The 18,060-nt window shown below is 52.4% G+C and overlaps 1 protein-coding gene, 1 long non-coding RNA gene and 1 pseudogene across 4 annotated transcripts; 2 read left to right on the top strand and 1 right to left on the bottom strand.

Annotated features, from left to right (window-relative positions):
* Positions 1–73: 73 nt before the first annotated feature.
* Positions 74–1,719, top strand: LOC147978202 (uncharacterized). Of its 3 annotated transcripts, none has more exons than XR_015599557.1 (4): positions 74–269; positions 539–983; positions 1,173–1,280; positions 1,510–1,719. It is a non-coding gene; the product is annotated as an uncharacterized LOC147978202 (long non-coding RNA). The 3 variants fall into 3 exon arrangements; XR_015599558.1 differs by having other exon boundaries at positions 76–269; positions 880–983; XR_015599556.1 differs by lacking the exon at positions 74–269 and having other exon boundaries at positions 276–983.
* A 4,410-nt stretch (positions 1,720–6,129) lies between these two features.
* LOC125547776 (protein DETOXIFICATION 16-like) lies at positions 6,130–16,894 on the top strand. Its single transcript, XM_048711551.2, has 8 exons — positions 6,130–6,780; positions 7,622–8,166; positions 8,251–8,337; positions 8,419–8,475; positions 15,726–15,964; positions 16,083–16,201; positions 16,295–16,381; positions 16,510–16,894. Exons 1-8 carry the CDS (start codon positions 6,289–6,291, stop codon positions 16,597–16,599), a joined length of 1,716 nt encoding a protein of 571 aa, XP_048567508.1. The 5' UTR covers positions 6,130–6,288; the 3' UTR covers positions 16,600–16,894.
* On the bottom strand, positions 8,509–9,775 carry LOC147978201 (secreted RxLR effector protein 161 pseudogene; annotated as a pseudogene).
* Positions 16,895–18,060: the final 1,166 nt, after the last annotated feature.

Genomic DNA, 18,060 nt, shown 5'->3' with positions numbered 1-18,060 from the left:
CGCTCGCTCCCGTGGCTAGGGTTTCAGGCGCAGCGTCCCATAGCGGCTCGTCTCCGTCGCCCCCCCCCCCCCCCCCCCCCCCCCACGTGTGGCTCCACCTCATGGATGTTCCTTCCGCGCCTGATGGCTGAGATAACTACCCCATCAAGCGGTTCCTCCAAGAGGTCGGCACCTACGCCCTCGCCGCGTGGCCGCTGGACGAGGGTCTGGTCCGGTACGTGCTCGAGCACCCGGGTTCGCCGCGCTCACAGGCCTCGTCTTCAAGGAAGGTACTTCTGCAAGTATTGTGTGTGCTTAACTGCTTGTGAATGGAAATGGGTTGTGGAATTTATTGGTCCACCACGATTCCTTGTACTGCACTTGAGCTGATTTCATCAATGAGACCTTCATAATGTTCACTTGATGCATTCTGAATATCTGATTGAGTAGTTCTTTTTTTGTGTGTGAGAAGATTGAGTAATTCATTGGCTGAATCCTTGCACTGAATGATAGAAAAGTTCACTTTGTGAAATGTGTCTGACAACAAATGCCCTCATAGGTCTCTGCTATGGTAAGCTGGAAGCTGACATCTTTGACGTTTGTTGTCCCCATCCTTGGACAAGACTCGCTTCCTCCACGCCTTCTTGAAGAATCATGTATTTCCTGTTCATTAGCTATTCTACAAAATCTGTTCATTCGTAATTGCTATCAACCAATTAACTGGCATCATCACATAACATAACTGTGATGTAGTTTTTCTTAGTCTGAGTTTTTGTCTGTCGTGTGTTTGCAACCTCATCGGTAAGTTCCCTGGCTCCCAAATGAACTATACTATACTTTCTCTGGTGTAAATTCATAGCATGCTCATGTAAACGAACACCACCTTGACGGATTGAACAGGTTCCTCGTTCAACTCTGGAAGATGGCAGAGAAGTAGTTGTGAAAGTTCAGCATGATGGTATCAAAGAGATCATACTAGAGGTTGCTCTCAAGGGATTTTCCAAGTAAGTCCCGCTCATATCTCACATTTCTATATCTGATTTTTTTTGGGTCTCATGTCTATGTATCTGCGGGTTTGCCATACATTTGTATTTGAACACTTGTACACTAGCTCTGTATTTGCCTACGGTGCTCTCTTCCCTCTATCTGGTTATGACGTGAAAATAGGATTTGTAACTCAATGGGCCTCACAGGACACAGCTGCGGCTAAGAAAAGGACATGTTGAAGCAGCACCATCCATTGTCGTGCTCCTCGACATTGAGAAGAAGTCACTCCAGAGTCGTCTATGTACCACCTCCAGGTATACCAGATGTTTCTACTATTCTTCCTGCCCCTTCATCCATGGTCTTTGTACTACATCATTAGTTTTAATTATTGAGGCACAAGAATAACCTGTATGTCATGTATGCTTCTTTGATAGCAGGTTATTAAATGCGGATAGAATAACTTGTGCACTTCTTGCTGCATGTATCTTCGTCTCTGTTCTTAGGAGATATGTTGAACAGTATCTTCCTCTCGTTGCTTTGCAGGGCATGTCAAGAACTGGTAGCCAAGGATCTCCATGGAACTGAGTGACATTTCTTGGTGATTTTACAATTTGAGCATTCAGTTTGAAGCCCCTTCAAATTTCCAGTCGGTGTGTTCTTATAGTTTTGGTGTAGCACTTCATGTCACAATTGAATACAGAATTCATTACTTAATGAATATGTGTGGCCTCTCTCTCTCTCTGTCTGATTCTATATCATGCCTTCCAGTGTTTTGTGTTTCAGATGCTCTAATCTCCTTGTATTTGAGTGTCATTTATTTAGCTCTTTTAAAATTTATAGTGCAACTTCGTACTTAAAGATCAAAAAAGATATTAAAATGGGCGGCTGCCAACCTGGCACCGCCCAGCTTCCTCTCAGGAGGCGCTACAAGGTGGCGCCCCAACCCCTAGTGCAATGGAATGGGCGGGCAACTTGGGAGGGAGGCCACTTGGTTCAAAGGCAACACTGTGGCCTGATGGAACGGCTGGTCGGGATGAAAGGTGCTGCTCCCGTTTGTCATCGCCGTCGTGACGACGAGTGCGGCGACATGCCATGTGCTGCCAGTCCAATGGACGGCGTATACACTAAACTTCTTTTTGCAATCAACAGGACTACAGTGAACATAAGCATCAACCATCAATGATGATGATAGCCCGGACCCAGAGTAAGAGCATCTCCAACGATGATGTAAAATACATCACCACAAAAGTGCTAGATGTGAAATTTACATCACCAAAAAAATGAATTTTACATCAGCAAATAACACCTAAAACTAGTGCTGCAATAGATGATGTAAAACTAGTTCAACTACTACATCATTTAAATATAAAACTGAGCGCCGGCCGGCTGAGTCACGGAGGCTGTGTGACGCGACGGCGGCCACAGAAATTCTCCAAATCAAGCGACAGCGCGGCGGCTTCGATTCGGCCAAAGTCGAGGCTTGCGGCGGTGGGGAAGTGGCACAGTCACAGGGAGACGGCCGGCCGAAAGATGAAGGCGGAGGTTGTGGCGTGGACGAAGATCCTTCAAACTGAGGGACAGCGCGGCCACGGAGCGGCTTCGATTCCGGTGATTTTGAGGCTTGGCATCCCGGAAAAGCATGTATAGTCTTGGTGTGGACCTAGCCACACATTTGGAACCATGCCCGTGCAACACATGCTAGCAAGCAGTGCCCACGAACCATGCCCACTCAAAGAGCATGTCTTCGCAGGCCGCTACCGCCTCCTTCGCGGAGTGGATCTCGATCTCCTCCTCACGGAGAACCTTGGTGGTGGGCCAAAGCACGCCCCTGACCTCGTCGAAACTGCTCCACGCATTTCGACCGCCGCTGTGGGAGAGGGCGCCACGCTCTTTGGCATGCTTCAAGCGCCATGGCTCGACCGGGGGGCGGCTGCCGGACGCGCTTGTGCGGTGGTGACCCGCCACGGCCCCCACACCCGTGACCTCCGCCGACTATTGATCTGCTCTAAACGGGTGCGTGCGGCGAGAATCGTCTGCCGGAGTAGGGGGGGATTGGGCATCAGAGTAGGTGGGTTTGCTGCGTAGGCGGGTGGAGGAAATGCAGGATAGATACCCTAAATCATCCTCTAGGGATTATACCGGTCGCCCATATATTTTTTAAGGCCGTCTTTTTACCGGATTTGATCGGACCGAAAAAATAGTAGATCTTGTAAAACGCCTGGAATTATAAGGGGCGGTTTTACACGATCTACTAGAGTTGGTCTAAGAACCTCCAATACAAAGGCCAAAACCCGCCGAACATGTGCCCATCTAGAGACGGCTAGAAAGACAGGGCCAAGCCGCCGAGAGCAATTTTTTCTTCAAAAGGGGATATACCCCTGTTCTCTGTATTTGGGCGATGCATACAACCATCTTATTAATAATTCACTATGCCTGAAGCTATCATCTTGGCAACACATCTGTCGGTACTCCTACCCCCTGATGAAGAGGTGTCAAATGTCCGAGTCTAATACCAAGCAGGCATCGCACCAAAGCTAATACCTAAAGCCTGATGCCGGGACTGGGTCACACATTGATCTGGCGCACTCTCAGATGCCGCTGCCACCATCAACCATTGATCCATCTTCAGAGAAGATACTGATGCACCAACCTTGCCAGGCCTGCCGTCGACGCCATCACGGCGTCAGACAACGCCACCACCCTGCATGTGTCCATCCACACGCGCCCGTCGCTGAAACTGCACAACGCCATGCCGCTGTGATCCGCCGGCGGCCTTGCGGTAGATGCAACACTGCTCCTCCTCTTGTCTCCTTCACCCATCACTTGCTCATAACGATGTCCCGAAGAGGGAAAGCGATAATGCGAATGCCATCATCGTCCGATCCGGGAGACCCAGATCTAAGGTTTTCCCCGGAGCATCTCGAGCCTGCTGGCGCAAACTGCAACGATGATGCCTCGACAAGGGAATGACATCTAAGACGCCGCCATCGTCCGCCATGATCATAGCCGGCATGATTTTCATCGGCAGTTGCGCCACCAAGCGTGCGCTGCCGGCGTCATTGGTCCCTTCAGCTGGAGCAAACTCCAAAACGATGCCCTGAAGAGGGACTGCGACGCAAAAGTACCGCCATCGCTTGATACCAAGGAGATATAGGGTTTCCTCCGGAGTTGCCCGCGCTGTCATGGACCAGACAAGGGTAGGAATCCCAGCGGATCCACCCAACCGCCGACGTGTCGCATCCGCCACCGCGCCGACTGCAATCCAGTGACCAAGGCCCTCGCCTGGGACCAGATCCGGCCGCGCTGCCGCTGACGGATCTGGTCACGACGCCGCCGTCCCTGGTGACCGCGACGCACTAGACCGCGAAGCCGCCTGCCGTACAGGAACGGAATCGTCGGTGCGCTGCCTCTACCCGCCATGATGTTCGGCCCGACGCGACGCCCTAGCCCGGGGGCGCCGGCCCGCGCCAGCCCCACACGAGAGGGAGGACCCTGAGTCCCCGCCACCACCGACGAAGGCAAGGCTTCGCCTGGCCGTGCCCTTGGGCGGCGGCAAGGGAGGAGGAGAGGGGGAATCCGGCCGACGGGATCTTGGGGCCTCCCTGCCGGCACGCGAGGGAGGGGGAGGACTCGGGAGGATGTGGGCTAGGTCCTAAGAGCAACTCCAACATACCGACCCAAACAGACGGTGATTTTATCCGCTCTTCGTCCGTTTGGGTCGGCCGCCCGCTTCGCGTCTGCCATGTATTTCTTTTGGGCCGGCCTTGCGCCCAACACGTGCGATCCATTTCATGTCTGCGATTAAATTTAAAAGGCCCACGGCCATAGATCATGCGAGCGGCCATGTCGTCGCCCAAAGTTCATGCCGACACCGTGCTAGCAGCCGACGTACAATGTCAGCTTTCAAAAAGCCACCACACAGTTCATGTTGGCACACTGCCAGCGGCCGACACACATGCCAGCACACAAAAAGGGGTGGGAAGGTGACCACGCCATGTCGGCTGTGGTCATGCCTGCACACTTGCCGGCATCTAAAAAAGGGATGGCGCTCGCCAGATCACTCATCGTCGAATTTGAGCATGTCGGCCTGCATCTTCTCGAACCATGGCCTCTTCCTCGGCGACACGGTGTTGAGGTCCACCTTCATGCATGATCTCCACCCCATTATCATGCTAGCGAGCGCCATTTCTTTCGCCTTGGTCTTGGCATTGGTGGCCTCGATCTCGAGTACCTTGGCTTGCTTCTCTGCCTCCATCTCAAGCATCTTGGCTTGCTTCTCCGCATCGAGCTCAAGACCGTGCTGGCCGCGGCCACGGCGGTGCTGACGAGCCCGTGCTGGCCAGGGTTTAACCCTAGGTAGATCAGGGCCTCCCTCATTGCCGCTGCGACTCGAGCATTAGTTTCCTCCTGCTGCGCAGCGGTGAGGGGCGACGGCCGCTGCTTCGCCCCTTGCGTTAGCCGCGTGCCTCCAGCCCTTCCTCTTGGCCGACTCCATGGCCCACTCCTCGGCCATCAGCTGCTTCTTCTTCTTGAGCGCCGCAACAGTCTTGCGGGGGCCACGGGACTTGCCTTTGCCGGAGGGAGCGGAGGTGATGATGGACGAGGTGAGGGAGGCGAGGCCGGCAGCGGCATCGAGGCCGTCGTCCATGGCAAGCGGCCGGTAGCGCGAGCAAGCGGGAGGTTTTGGCAAATAGGAGAGAAAATAGTGGTCACTTTGCCACCGACTGTCCGCGTCGATGCAAATGAGGCTCAAAGGTACGGAATGGTCGACAGACAGACAAAAAGTGGACGCGCGTCTGTCTTGGTCGGCGTGTTAGGCCGACTTTTCTATCCGTGATGACTCAAACAAATGCACGCGGACGAAATGGGTCGGCGCATTGGAGTTGCTCTAGCTGAACTGAACTTCTCGCCGAGAGCAAATTAGCCGACGTACGTGCACACAACCATCCAATAAGTCTGCAAATCGCCTCCTTCCAAGGATCGGGGAGATGCATCGCCGCCGCGGCCGCCAGTAGACGGGAACATGCCAGATACAATGTCTCCATGAATCAGGGAATGGGAAGCACGACTGGGCATCGCCGCCACAACCGAGAAGACCCGGCAAACATCAAGATCATGCATTACGTTGACGTTGTTCATCATCCCACGGTCTTCCAGCTGAGCAGCGACGCCACCACTCCCGCTCCCGGCGGGCACCCCGCACCCACCTCGTCATGCACGTAGCCCGTTTCTGCCCCTCCACCTCCCGTGGCCGTGATAAGGCCAAGCACGGTGCCTGAAAAACTCTTTCTTCCTTCCCCGGTGCCATCGGCCGCGTACCAGATGGAGCTAAGGGTCCAGGAAGCCGCTGCCCAGCCGTTCCCGTTGCAAAGGTCGACGGCCGCCTCGGCCTCTCCCCGCGAGCTCGACGAGCTCAAGGCTGGCCGACGCCTCCCCTCCAGCGGCGACATGTGCCAGCCCCCTGACGGACGGCCGCACCTCACCCAACCTCATCGTCATGACACACGAGGAAGGACGAGCAGGAGGCCCGGGCAAGAGGACGAAGTAGGCGACGTGGACGAGGCATGCGTCGACGAAGCTCTCCTGCCGATGCCGAGGAGCCGGGGCTGCAAGGAGCTGGGAGGGGAGAGCTTAGCTGTGGGTGCCGAGGTGAAGCGGCAGCTGTGGCTTGCCGGCCCGCTCGTCGTCGGCAGCCTGATGCAGAACCTGATCCAGACCATCTCCATCATGTTCGTTGGGCACCTCGGCGAGCTGCCTCTCGCCGGCGCGTCCATGGCCACCTCCTTCGCCACCGTCACCGGATTCAGCTTGCTGGTAAGTAGCATTTCGCTAGCTTGGCGCTTCATGTTTTCCACTTCATGAATTTGTGTAAAGATGGAACGAATATGAGCCACATATACTACAAATTTAATACTCTATTCCTAAGTTGCTATTAAACCTTTGGATCCACATCCAACCACGCTTTTAAACCTTTAGTAATGGAGTAAAAGTTGCACTGATTAATACTTTTGCGTTAACACTTTCGAAGCTGCATGCGAGTATGAACTTTTCTCTAAAAAACTTAGCAATGTGGAATGTTAGGTGGCGAAGGTTTTCAGAAACGAGAACTACTCAGTCTTGGACTGAGCTGCAATCTCCCCTGACCCACCCTCTCCCTCCTAGGTGGCCGTCGCCAAGCCCCCTCCTCCCTCTTCCTCCTCTCCCGCTGCCGCCAGAGGGCCTGGCCGGGCAAAGCTCACCCGGGCCGGCAGTGGCGGGGCCTTCTCGTTCCCCCGTGAGCAGAGGCAAATCTTATATGCGAAGTAAAAAAGAAGGAGTGTGGCTAGGTCTTGATCGACTAATAAGAGTCAAGTGACATAACAATGTAAGAAAGAAAGAAAAACTGAAAACAAAATTTTGCATGGATCTTTACATAAGATCCGACCGATATGGCATCGACTAAGACTTGATTAAGTCTTTAGCAATCCCGGAAAAGAAATGGAGGGAGTACATGAATGTTTTTCTGTCTGCTTGATCTGGAATGAACGGCAGATTAAAAATTGGCAGACCAAAATTCTAAATTCATTCACCTGACCCCTAGCAGTCCCTTGTGTTTATTGTCAAACTTCCGGTTTCATAAATGACATTATTCTTCTTCCCATTTCCCCTTGACCAGACAGGCATGGCCAATGCTCTGGATACTCTATGCGGCCAAGCATTTGGCGCCGGGCAATACCACCTCCTCGGCATATACAAGCAACGCGCCATGCTGCTACTCACTGTCGCAAGCATCCCTGTCGCCATCATGTGGTTCTACACTGGTCAGATCATGCTCCTGTTCGGCCAAGACCCCGAGATCGCCATGGAGGCAGGGACATACGCCCGGTGGATGATCCCTGGCCTCTTCGGCTATGGACTACTGCAGTGCCATGTCCGGTTCTTGCAGTCGCAGAACACCGTGCTCCCGGTCATGGTGAGCGCTGGCGCGGCCGCTCTGTTCCATCTTTTCGCCTGCTGGCTGCTTGTGTACGTTGCCGAGATGGGCAGCAAGGGCGCGGCTCTGAGCACCGCCGTCTCCTACTGGGTCTACGTGATCTTACTGGCCATGTACGTGAGGGTGTCGAGCTCCTGTAAGCAGACGTGGACTGGGTTCTCCATGCAAGCCTTCCATGGGGTGCACGACTTTCTCCGGCTCGCCGTGCCGTCTGCTCTTATGCTCTGGTGAGTGACATTTGGAGTTCTTAACTAGAGATGTCGCAAACCCGCGATCATCGGTCGTGTCTTGATATTCACATGTCATGGCAGCTTGGAATGGTGGTCGTTCGAAATCCTCGTGCTGCTTTCAGGGCTTCTTCCAAATCCTAAGCTGGAAACATCCGTCCTATCAATCACGTAAGACTACAATCCCATCACCGATATTCTTGCTGTGTCGATTTGCTTCGTGTCTTCACGTACATTTGTGTCCTACGACAGACTCAACACGGCTAATTGTCTCTTCATGATTCCCTACGGCCTCGGCGCTGCCATAAGGTAAGTAAATATATACTTCCTGTCATTGCCGGACTTAGATGAGGTCGAGCGAGAGAGATAGAGGTAAACGAACGAGAGAGAGGGGTTTGTGCTGTCTAATTGTCGCAGCGTTTTTTGTTTCTCATTCCTTTTCCTATGCATCTACGAAACAGAAGCAACAACCCCTCCCGACGCCTCGCTGTGATCCGTGGCTATCGTGCCATCCCACAATCGCGTCACACGGCGTAATTGGCGTCCGAGAGGGTAAGGAAAAAACGAAAAAAAAAAAGAAACTAAGAACGTGCATGGCGCACTCCCTCCTATCTACTTGCATGGGCACGTCACATCATCGTGCATGCAACATTATTCATAGAAAACAAATCTCCTAGCACTACATGAGCTTAACAGAGTCAACAATTCTCCCCCTTAAGCTCATGGTTTCTTGCTGCCTTCCATGACCGCCAGCTTCTGCCGCATCTCAATGAAGCGCACCCTTTCTAGTGCCTTGGTTAGAATGTCAGCTAGCTGGTTGTGAGTCCCAACATGCTCGATCTCGAGAACCTTCTCCTCGACACAATCCCGAATGAAATGGAACTTCACGTCGATATGCTTGCTCCGATCATGAAAGACAGGATTTTTCGCCAGTGCTATCGCAGACTTGTTATCCACCAGCAGTGTGAACTTCTCTGGACCGGTACCCAGCAGATCGGCGAGGAGGCGACTCAGCCAAATACCCTGGCAAGTTGCTGCTGCAGCTGTGACGTACTAGGCCTCAAAAGAACTGATTGCCACAACCTTCTGCTTTTGGGAGGTCCAACTGACCGGGTTTTGTCCAAGGAAGAAGACTTGCCCCGATGTGCTCTTGCGGTCGCCCAAATCGCTAGCGTGATCACTGTCACTGTAACCAAGAAGTTCAGCACTGCCACTGCCCGCTGTGTAGGTGCATCCATACTGCTTGGTTTCATGAATGTACCTCAGAATTTGCTTCACTGCAGCCCAATGACTAGTGCTTGGATTCTCCATGAAACGGCTGACAATCCCGACGGCGTGAGCTATATCTGGTCGAGTATGAACCAAGTAGCGCAAGCTCCCAATGACGCTTCTGTACAGAGTGGCGTCGAACGGCTTGGACCCGTCCTCCTTCTTCAGCTTCAGTCTACACTCCATGGGTGTACTACAGCTGTTGCATTCCCTCATTCCTGCCTGCTCTAGGATTTTCTCAGCATAGCTTCTTTGGCTTAGTGTGATCTCCCCCTTTTTCTGCACCACCTCAATTCCCAAGTAGCAGCTGAGTAGGCCAAAATCACTCACTTTGAAGAGTTGTTGCATCTGACCTTTAAACTCTTTAATTGACGCCACATATGTACTAGTGATTATGAGGTCGTGAACATACACCCCAACCAGCAAGAAAGATTTGGTGTCCCCTCGCCGGTAAACTGCATGCTCATGTGGGCTGCGAGCGAACCCAAGCTGAAACAGTGTGTCGTCAAGTTTGGCGTACCACGCTCGGGGAGCCTGACGCAGTCCATACAGTGCCTTCTTCAGCTTCAGAACTGAATCTTTGCTCGCAGCTGCACCGTACCCAGGCGGTTGCGTCACATATACCTCCTCTGCAAGCTCACCGTTTAGGAATGCGGATTTTATATCCATATGGTGTACTTCCCAACGTGAGTGAGCAGCAAGAGCTAGAAGAAGGCGCACTGTCTCCATACGAGCCACCGGAGCAAACACCTCTTCAAAATCCACACCCTCTCTCTGAGCATACCCCTGTGCGACCAAGCGAGCCTTGTACTTGACAATGTTTCCCTCTGGATCCCTCTTCATCTTGTAGACCCACTTGAGACCAATGACCTTGTGTCCATGGGGAAGAGCAGCAACCTCCCATGTCTGGTTGTCCGCTATGCACTGCATTTCTTAGTCCATGGCTGCTTTCCACGCTGTGTCATCCATGGCCTCATCCACATTTCGAGGTTCCTCCGCACTGAGAAGGCACCGCTGCATCTGCTCGCACACTGCCTCTTCCTCAGTCTCGTCTAGGATATCGGAGATGTGCCGGTAGCGGAGAAGACCAAAGTGAGGTCCAAAGTCCGTGTCCGGCGCTCTTCATCACCAGAGAGAGGTCTTGCCCAGCGTATCGCTCCAGCGATCCCTCGCGAGGCCGAGTCAGGCTGCGGCGTCCCGGCGTTCGGAGACGGCGATCACAGTGTTGGTGTAGCAGGTGTCGCCTCCCCGCTGTGTGGGGTACGTCCATTGCACCCTCCGGTGTCCAACTCATGCACTCCGCGGTCCGTGGTGTAAACCACGGTGAAGGTCGAGGGCGCGGCAAATTCTGTAGTTGACGCCGCCTTGTCCGGAGTGTCCCATGACCATGCCCTGCTTTCTTCAAAGATTACGTCACGGGTTACCTAAACTTTCCTAGACACCGGGTCATAAACACGGTATGCCTTGGACCCTTCTTCATGTTGGGGAATGTAGCAGAATTTTAAAATTTTCTACGCATCACCAAGATCAATCTATGGAGTCATCTAGCAACGAGGGAGAGGGGAGTGCATCTACATACCCTTGTAGATCGCGAGCGGAAGCGTTCAAGAGAACGGGGTTGATGGAGTCGTACTCGTCGTGATCCAAATCACCGGTGACCTAGCGCTGAACGGACAGCACCTCCGCGTTCAACACACGTACGGTTGGGAAGACGTCTCCTCCTTCTTGATCCAGCAAGGGGAATGAGAGGTTGATGGAGATCCAGCAGCACGACGGCGTGGTGGTGGAAGTAGCGGGATCTCGGCAGGGCTTCGCCAAGCACCAACGAGATGTAGAGGTGTCACGGAGGGAGAGGGAGGCGCCAAGGGCTTGGATTCGGCTGCCCTCCCTCCCCCCCACTATATATAGGGCCCCTAGGGGGGCGCCGGCCCTAGGAGATGGGATCTCCAAGGGGGGGCGGCGGCCAAGGGGGACTTGCCCCCCCAAGCCAAGTGGGGCGCCCCCCACCCCTAGGGTTTCCAACCCTAGGCGCAGGGAGAGGCCCATGGGGGGCGCACCAGCCCACCAGGGGCTGGTTCCCCTCCCACTTCAGCCCATGGGGCCCTCCGGGATAGGTGGCCCCGCCCGGTGGCCCCGCCCGGTGGACCCCCGGGACCCTTCCGGTGATCCCGGTACAATACCGATTACCCCCGAAACTTTCCCGATGGCCGAAACTGGACTTCCTATATATAAATCTTCACCTCGGACCATTTCGGAATTCCTCGTGACGTCCGGGATCTCATCCGGGACTCCGAACAACTTTCGGGTTACCGCATACTAATATCTCTAAAACCCTAGCGTCACCGAACCTTAAGTGTGTAGACCCTACGGGTTCGGGAGACATGCAGACATGACCGAGACGACTCTCCGGTCAATAACCAACAGCGGGATCTGGATACCCATGTTGGCTCCCACATGTTCCATGATGATCTCATCGGATGAACCACGATGTCGAGGATTCAATCAATCCCGTATTCAATTCCCTTTGTCAATCGGTACGTTACTTGCCCGAGATTCGATCGTCGGTATCCCAATACCTCGTTCAATCTCGTTACCGGCAAGTCACTTTACTCGTATCGTAATGCATGATACCGTGACCAAACACTTGGTCACATTGAGCTCATTATGATGATGCATTACCGAGTGGGCCTAGAGATACCTCTCCGTCATACGGAGTGACAAATCCCAGTCTCGATCTGTGTCAACCCAACAGATACTTTCGGGGATACCTGTAGTATACCTTTATAGTCACCCAGTTATGTTGTGACGTTTGGTACACCCAAAGCACTCCTACGGCATCCGGGAGTTACACGATCTCATGGTCTAAGGAAATGATACTTGACATTGGAAAAGCTCTAGCAAACGAACTACATGATCTTGTGCTATGCTTAGGATTGGGTCTTGTCCATCACATCATTCTCCTAATGATGTGATCCCGTTATCAATGACATCCAATGTCCATAGTCAGGAAACCATGACTACCTATTGATCAACAAGCTAGTTAACTAGAGGCTCACTAGGGACATGTTGTGGCCTATGTATTCACACATGTATTACAATTTCCGGATAACACAATTATAGCATGAACAATTGACAATTACCATGAACAAGGAAATATAATAATAGCCATTTTATTATTGCCTCTAGGGCATATTTCCAACACTTCATATCCTACAAAGATCATTGGAACCGAGCGATCTGACAGCTTGGTAATGCCAGGCCCTGTCTTCTTCACATGGGCAGTACAGCCGAAGGTTTGCAGGTGATGCACGCTCGGTTTTCGGCCGTGCCAGGCCTCGTACGGAGTGACACCGTCAAGACTCCTGGAGGGAGCTCTGTTCAGCAAGTAAACAACAGTTTTCACTGCCTCCGCCCAGAAGTATGCTGGAACTCACATGCTCTTCAAAAGACACCGAGCCATTTCGACCACGGTCTTATTCCGTCGCTCCACCACGCCGTTTTGCTGGGGAGAATATGGCACAGTGGTGTAGTGCTTGACTCCAATACTTCCACAGTACTCTTTGAACTCTATGGAGTTGAACTCACCTCCTCGGTCTGATCTGAATGCACGCAGCTTGCACCTCCCTTCGGCCTCTGCCATGATCTGAACCTTTTTAAATCTGTCGAAGGTTCGTCCTTGGACATGAGCAGCTCTAGCCACATGTACCGGCTGAAGTCATCCACTATCAGTAGGAAGTACTTGCTTCCACCAGGCGTGGTAGGCGAGATCGGGCCGCAAAGATCAGTGTGTACCAACTCCAGCCCTTTCTCTGCACGGTATGCTGAGGTCTGTGGGAATGGTGCTATGTGATGTTTTCTGAGAGCGCACCCATCGCAATACTCCTGGACGTGATCTATGTGCGGCATTCCTCGAACCATCTGCTTTGTAGACATGGCCCTCAGTACACGGGAGTGAAGGTGGCCCATCCTGGCGTGCCAGCGCCAAGTCTCGTCTTCAGCCCATGTCAGTAAGCAAGTCGGTGCATCGATAGATAACACCCTGTGTACAACCTGCTCTCTGTTCTCTTGATGCGAGCTAGGAGGTGTTTGCATGGATCTTCCACTGTCATGACACCACTCTCAATCCCAATGGTACAGCCCGCCTCATCTAGCTGTCCAAGAGAGATGATGTTACTCTTGAGACTGGGTATGAAATACACCTCTGTCAGCATGCGTTGATCGCCGCTCCTGCACTGAAAGACAACAGATCCGAGCCCACAGATGCTACCTTGGAACCGTCTCCGAACCTGACCATGCCGTGCACATCCTCGTCTAGGGCTGCAAACATGCCCCTCTCACCAGTCATATGGCTGCTCGCACCGGTGTCAAAGAACCAAACCCCGTCGGGCGATGGGACAGGGATCACTTTTTCTACATTCAGGAGCACGGCCTGTGGCGCAGCAATCTGCATGGTGACCGGCCCGGTGACCACGGCCATGAGAAGACCCTGATCATGTTGATTGGCCTTCTCATGCTTCCCTTGTTGCTCTTGAGCTTTGATCCGATTCCAGCAGTCCTTTTTCCAATGCCCTGGTTTATTGAAGTAGTGGCACTTGCCCTTTTTCTTGCCGCCCGAGCCGTCGGATGCACCCGGGCCGCCGCTGCCTGGCGCATGTCTGCCACCCCCGCCGCCGTGAGGTTTGGGCCCGGCAACTTGTTCTTGCCGCCGCCGCTACCGGACGATGACCCGCCCCCACCTAGTTGTTGCTCGTGGGTGAGCCACTCCTCACGTGTGAAGAGCAGGCGGCCGCCGGACTATCCCGCATCATCGAGATCGTAATGATCTTCACATGCCGAGAAACGCCCGGCCAGATCCTTTATTGTCATCGTCTTCAGATCGACGAGGCTCTCGATTGCCATCACCATCTGACGATATTTCCACGGTACCACGCGGAGGAACTTCTGGACCGCCTTGTGCTTCGTCACGGGATCGCCATACAGCTCCAGGTCGGAGACGAGGCCGGCGAGTCGCAGCCCGAAGTCCTCGACGGACTCGCCGTCTTTGAAGCGCGGATCCTCGAACTCACGGCGGCGCACCTGCGCCTTGGCCTCATGAGCCCGCTCGCTCCCCATGCAGAGCGTCTTGATGGTCTCCCACGCCTTCTTCGCCGAGTCCTTCGCGGCCAGCACCCGCATCAGCTCCGGTGGAACGCCGGTGAGGATGATCTGTAGCACGCGCCGGTCGTCGCACTTGTCGGCGGCGTCCTCGGTCACCGCGGACCAGACGCGGGCGACCTGCAGCTTGACCTGCATCATGAGTGCCCGTTCCATGTAGTTTGTGCGCGTGAGCATCATGGACGTCCCCGACTCCTCGCGTACGACGCACTCCACCACACGGAGCTCGCCGAGGCCGCTGCCGCTGCCAGTGAGGCGCCCGAGCGGCGCCTTGGATGACGGCATCTTCGGCGGCGACTTGGTCCCGCTCTTATTCTTCTTCTCCTCTTCGCTATCCGACATGGTACACCGCGGATCGGACACCGCCGGCCATCGGAGAGTGGATCGAACACCACAGCTCTGATGCCAATTGTCGTTGCCGGACTTAGCGAGAGCGGTCAGATGAGGTTGAGCGAGAGAGATGGAGGTAGACGAAAGAGAGAGAGAGGTTTGTGCTGCCTAACTGTCGCAGCGTTTTTTGTTTCTCATTTCTTTTCTTATGCATCTACGAAACAGAAGCAACAACCCCTCCCAACGCCTCGCTGTGATCCGCGGCTATCATGCCATCCCACAATCAGTGGCCGAGGTATAGGGTGGCCAGGGTGGGCCGCGGCCCACCCTGGATTTACAAATCAGCCTTTATACCATAGCAAAATAAGTAGAATAAAACAAATAAAAATAATTTTTTATGAGTGTATGCACTGTTGGCCCACCCTGGCCCAGTGGGCTGGGTCCGCCACTGCCCACAATCGTGTCACACGGCGTCCGGGAGGGTAAGGAAAAAACGAAAGAAAAGGAAACTAGGAACGTGCATGGCGCACTCCCTCCTATCTACTTGCATGGGCACGTCACATCATCGTGCATGCAACATTATTAACAGAAAACAAATCTCCTAGCACTACATGAGCTTAACAGAGTCAACACTTCCTCTTTTCACAGATATATAATGTTCACTCACTTCAGTTTGTATTTAGTTCATATTGAAATATCAAATTTGTGAACCGAGGAAGTATCACTGAAGCAAAATGGCAATGCCCCTTCATGTCACTATTCGTGCATGCTGTTTTGCATAATATATAAGATTGTGCTTCGTGCAGCACCCGTGTCTCGAACGAGCTCGGGGCGGGGCGGCCACGGGCAGCCCGCCTCGCCGTGCACGTCGTCATGTTCTTGGCCATCTCAGAAGGAACCGTCATGGCGGCGGTCGTGCTCCGTGTGCGCTACATCTGGGGCCACGCTTACAGCAGCGAGGAGGAGGTCGTGTCATACGTTGCCAGGATGCTGCTGGTTATCTTGGTGGTCAACTTCTTCGACGGGATTCAGTGTGTTCTCTCAGGTACATCGCCCTACGTGGATCTGATCCTCGATCAGTTGCTAGCTATACACGGCTGACATTGACCGGGAGGGACACAACACATGTGCATGTATATAACGCTATATCAGTGTATATATAGGTGTTGCTAGAGGCTGTGGGTGGCAGAAGATCTGCGCCTTCATCAACCTCGGCGCGTTCTACATCGTCGGCGTGCCGGCGGCCTACATCATAGCCTTCGTGCTCCACGTCGGCGGGATGGTGCTTGCCCTTTGCATCTATTCGTTTGGTTTTGGCCAACTTTTTACCTTGGATGCCATGCTAATAGCGTGAACCATAATAACGTATGTGCAGGGCCTTTGGATGGGGATCATCTGCGGTGTTCTGGTGCAGGTCTTGCTGCTCACGATCATCACACTGTGCACCGATTGGCAGAAGGAGGTACACATATATGCGTACATTGTAGCTTTTCCATGCCGTTTTTGTTTCCGCAGATTCGGGTTCATGCGTGTAATGAAATAATTAGTTCATGCTTGTGTGGACTGAACATGTATGTGACCCATATATAGGCGACGAAGGCGAAGAACAGGGTGTTCAGTTCTTCTGTTCCGATGGATCGATCTACTCACGACATGAAGATAAGTATGGAGGTGAAGTGAAGAACAAGCATATTCTTTTCTTGCAGCAAAGCTGAGGAAGGGAAATATCTTTGATGAGCTCCTTGGCCCCTGGAAGACACATTAAGAATATCACCGAGGACAGGGCATCGCTCTGTTAGCAAGCCATGCGGGTGTGCACGCTGCCCGCCCAGGTTCGAGCCTTGGGCTACGGGTGCTTAGGTTGCTTTCTTCTGTAAAAGTATGCCACAAAGGGCTAGTCCTGGTTAGTCTTATTTTCTAATAAGATGTCTAGTTAGCATGAAAATTACCAAAAATAAATGAGCTATGCGGGGGACAGGAGGAAATACTTACCAAAGTATATTACATTCATTTATTCATTTGCAAAATTATTTCTAAATTTATTAAGTAGACGAATTCATTTTCAATGTCTTGCGCCATGGTGATGAGAAAAATAAAAAGATGCAGAATAATAGAGCTACTGACATCTTCAATTCCATCATCAATGCCTTGGCCCTGAGAGAGATTTATATCAGTGGGGGGAAATATACTTGGTCTAATAACCAAGCTCACCCTACCCTGGAAAAACTGGATCGCATCTTGATGTCTGAAGGATGGGAGGATCTGTTTCCTATGGCATCTGTCAGGAAGTTGGTTCGGGAAATCTCAGACCATAATCCTTTACTTCTCTCTGATGGAGAAGAGGGGCGTGAAGCTCCTAAGCCTCGTGAGTTTCGTTTCAACATCCCTTGGATTAAAGATGAAAATTTCCTTCCTACTGTGAGTAGGATCTGGTCGAGGAAAGTGCACTCCTCGGACCCTATTGATATCTTAAATATCAAACTTAAGAGGTTTAAGAATTACTTTAAAGGGTGGGGGTCCAATAAGTATGGTCATGACAAGAGAAGGAAAGAAGAGCTAAGGTTGGAGTTAGCCTTATTGGAAGAATTGGAAGAAAATGGCCCCCTATCCCCTGAGATGTACAGTAACAAAATGGATATTAGTATGGAACTGCATGAGCTTTTGGTGAGCGAAGAGATCTTTTGGTTGCAGCAATCTCATGAAAGATGGCTGCTGAAAGGGGATCTCAATACTGATTACTATCATAAGATTGCGAACGGGCGTAAAAGGAAAAACACGATCCATTCCCTGAAAGTTGGGGATGTGGAAATAGAAGGGACTAGTAATTTGATTGCTCATGCAACAGAGTACTACAAAAACCTTTTCGGACCTGCACCCGGCAATGAGTTCCATATGGATCCTGATACTTGGACCATTAATGAAAAACTTGATGAGGAGCATAATGCTGATTTGTGTCGGGTCTTTACGGAGACTGAAGTTAAGGAAGCTCTGTTTGCTATGGCACACAATAGAGCACCCGGGCCGGACAACATTCCTGTAGAATTCTATCAGGTGTGTTGGGATATCGTGAAGGATGATATTATGCTCCTGTTTGAACACTTTCATAAAGTGGAATTGGACGTACAGCGCCTTAACTATGGA

The sequence above is a fragment of the Triticum urartu genome, chromosome 3A, assembly GCF_056163025.1.
Source record: "Triticum urartu cultivar PI428250 chromosome 3A, HENAU_Tu73, whole genome shotgun sequence".
Taxonomy (NCBI): Eukaryota; Viridiplantae; Streptophyta; class Magnoliopsida; order Poales; family Poaceae; genus Triticum; species Triticum urartu.
This window is presented reverse-complemented; position numbering and strand designations above follow the sequence as displayed.

What these genes read in the sequence shown, in the direction of transcription:
- LOC125547776 (XM_048711551.2), top strand. Translation starts at nt 6,289, where the DNA reads ATGGAGCTAAGGGTCCAGGAAGCCGCTGCCCAGCCGTTCCCGTTGCAA. An exon ending in CCGTCTGCTCTTATGCTCTG is followed by an intron (nt 8,167 to 8,250) that starts GTGAGTGACATT and finishes ATGTCATGGCAG; the next exon opens with CTTGGAATGGTGGTCGTTCG. An exon ending in GGCCTCGGCGCTGCCATAAG is followed by an intron (nt 8,476 to 15,725) that starts GTAAGTAAATAT and finishes TGCTTCGTGCAG; the next exon opens with CACCCGTGTCTCGAACGAGC.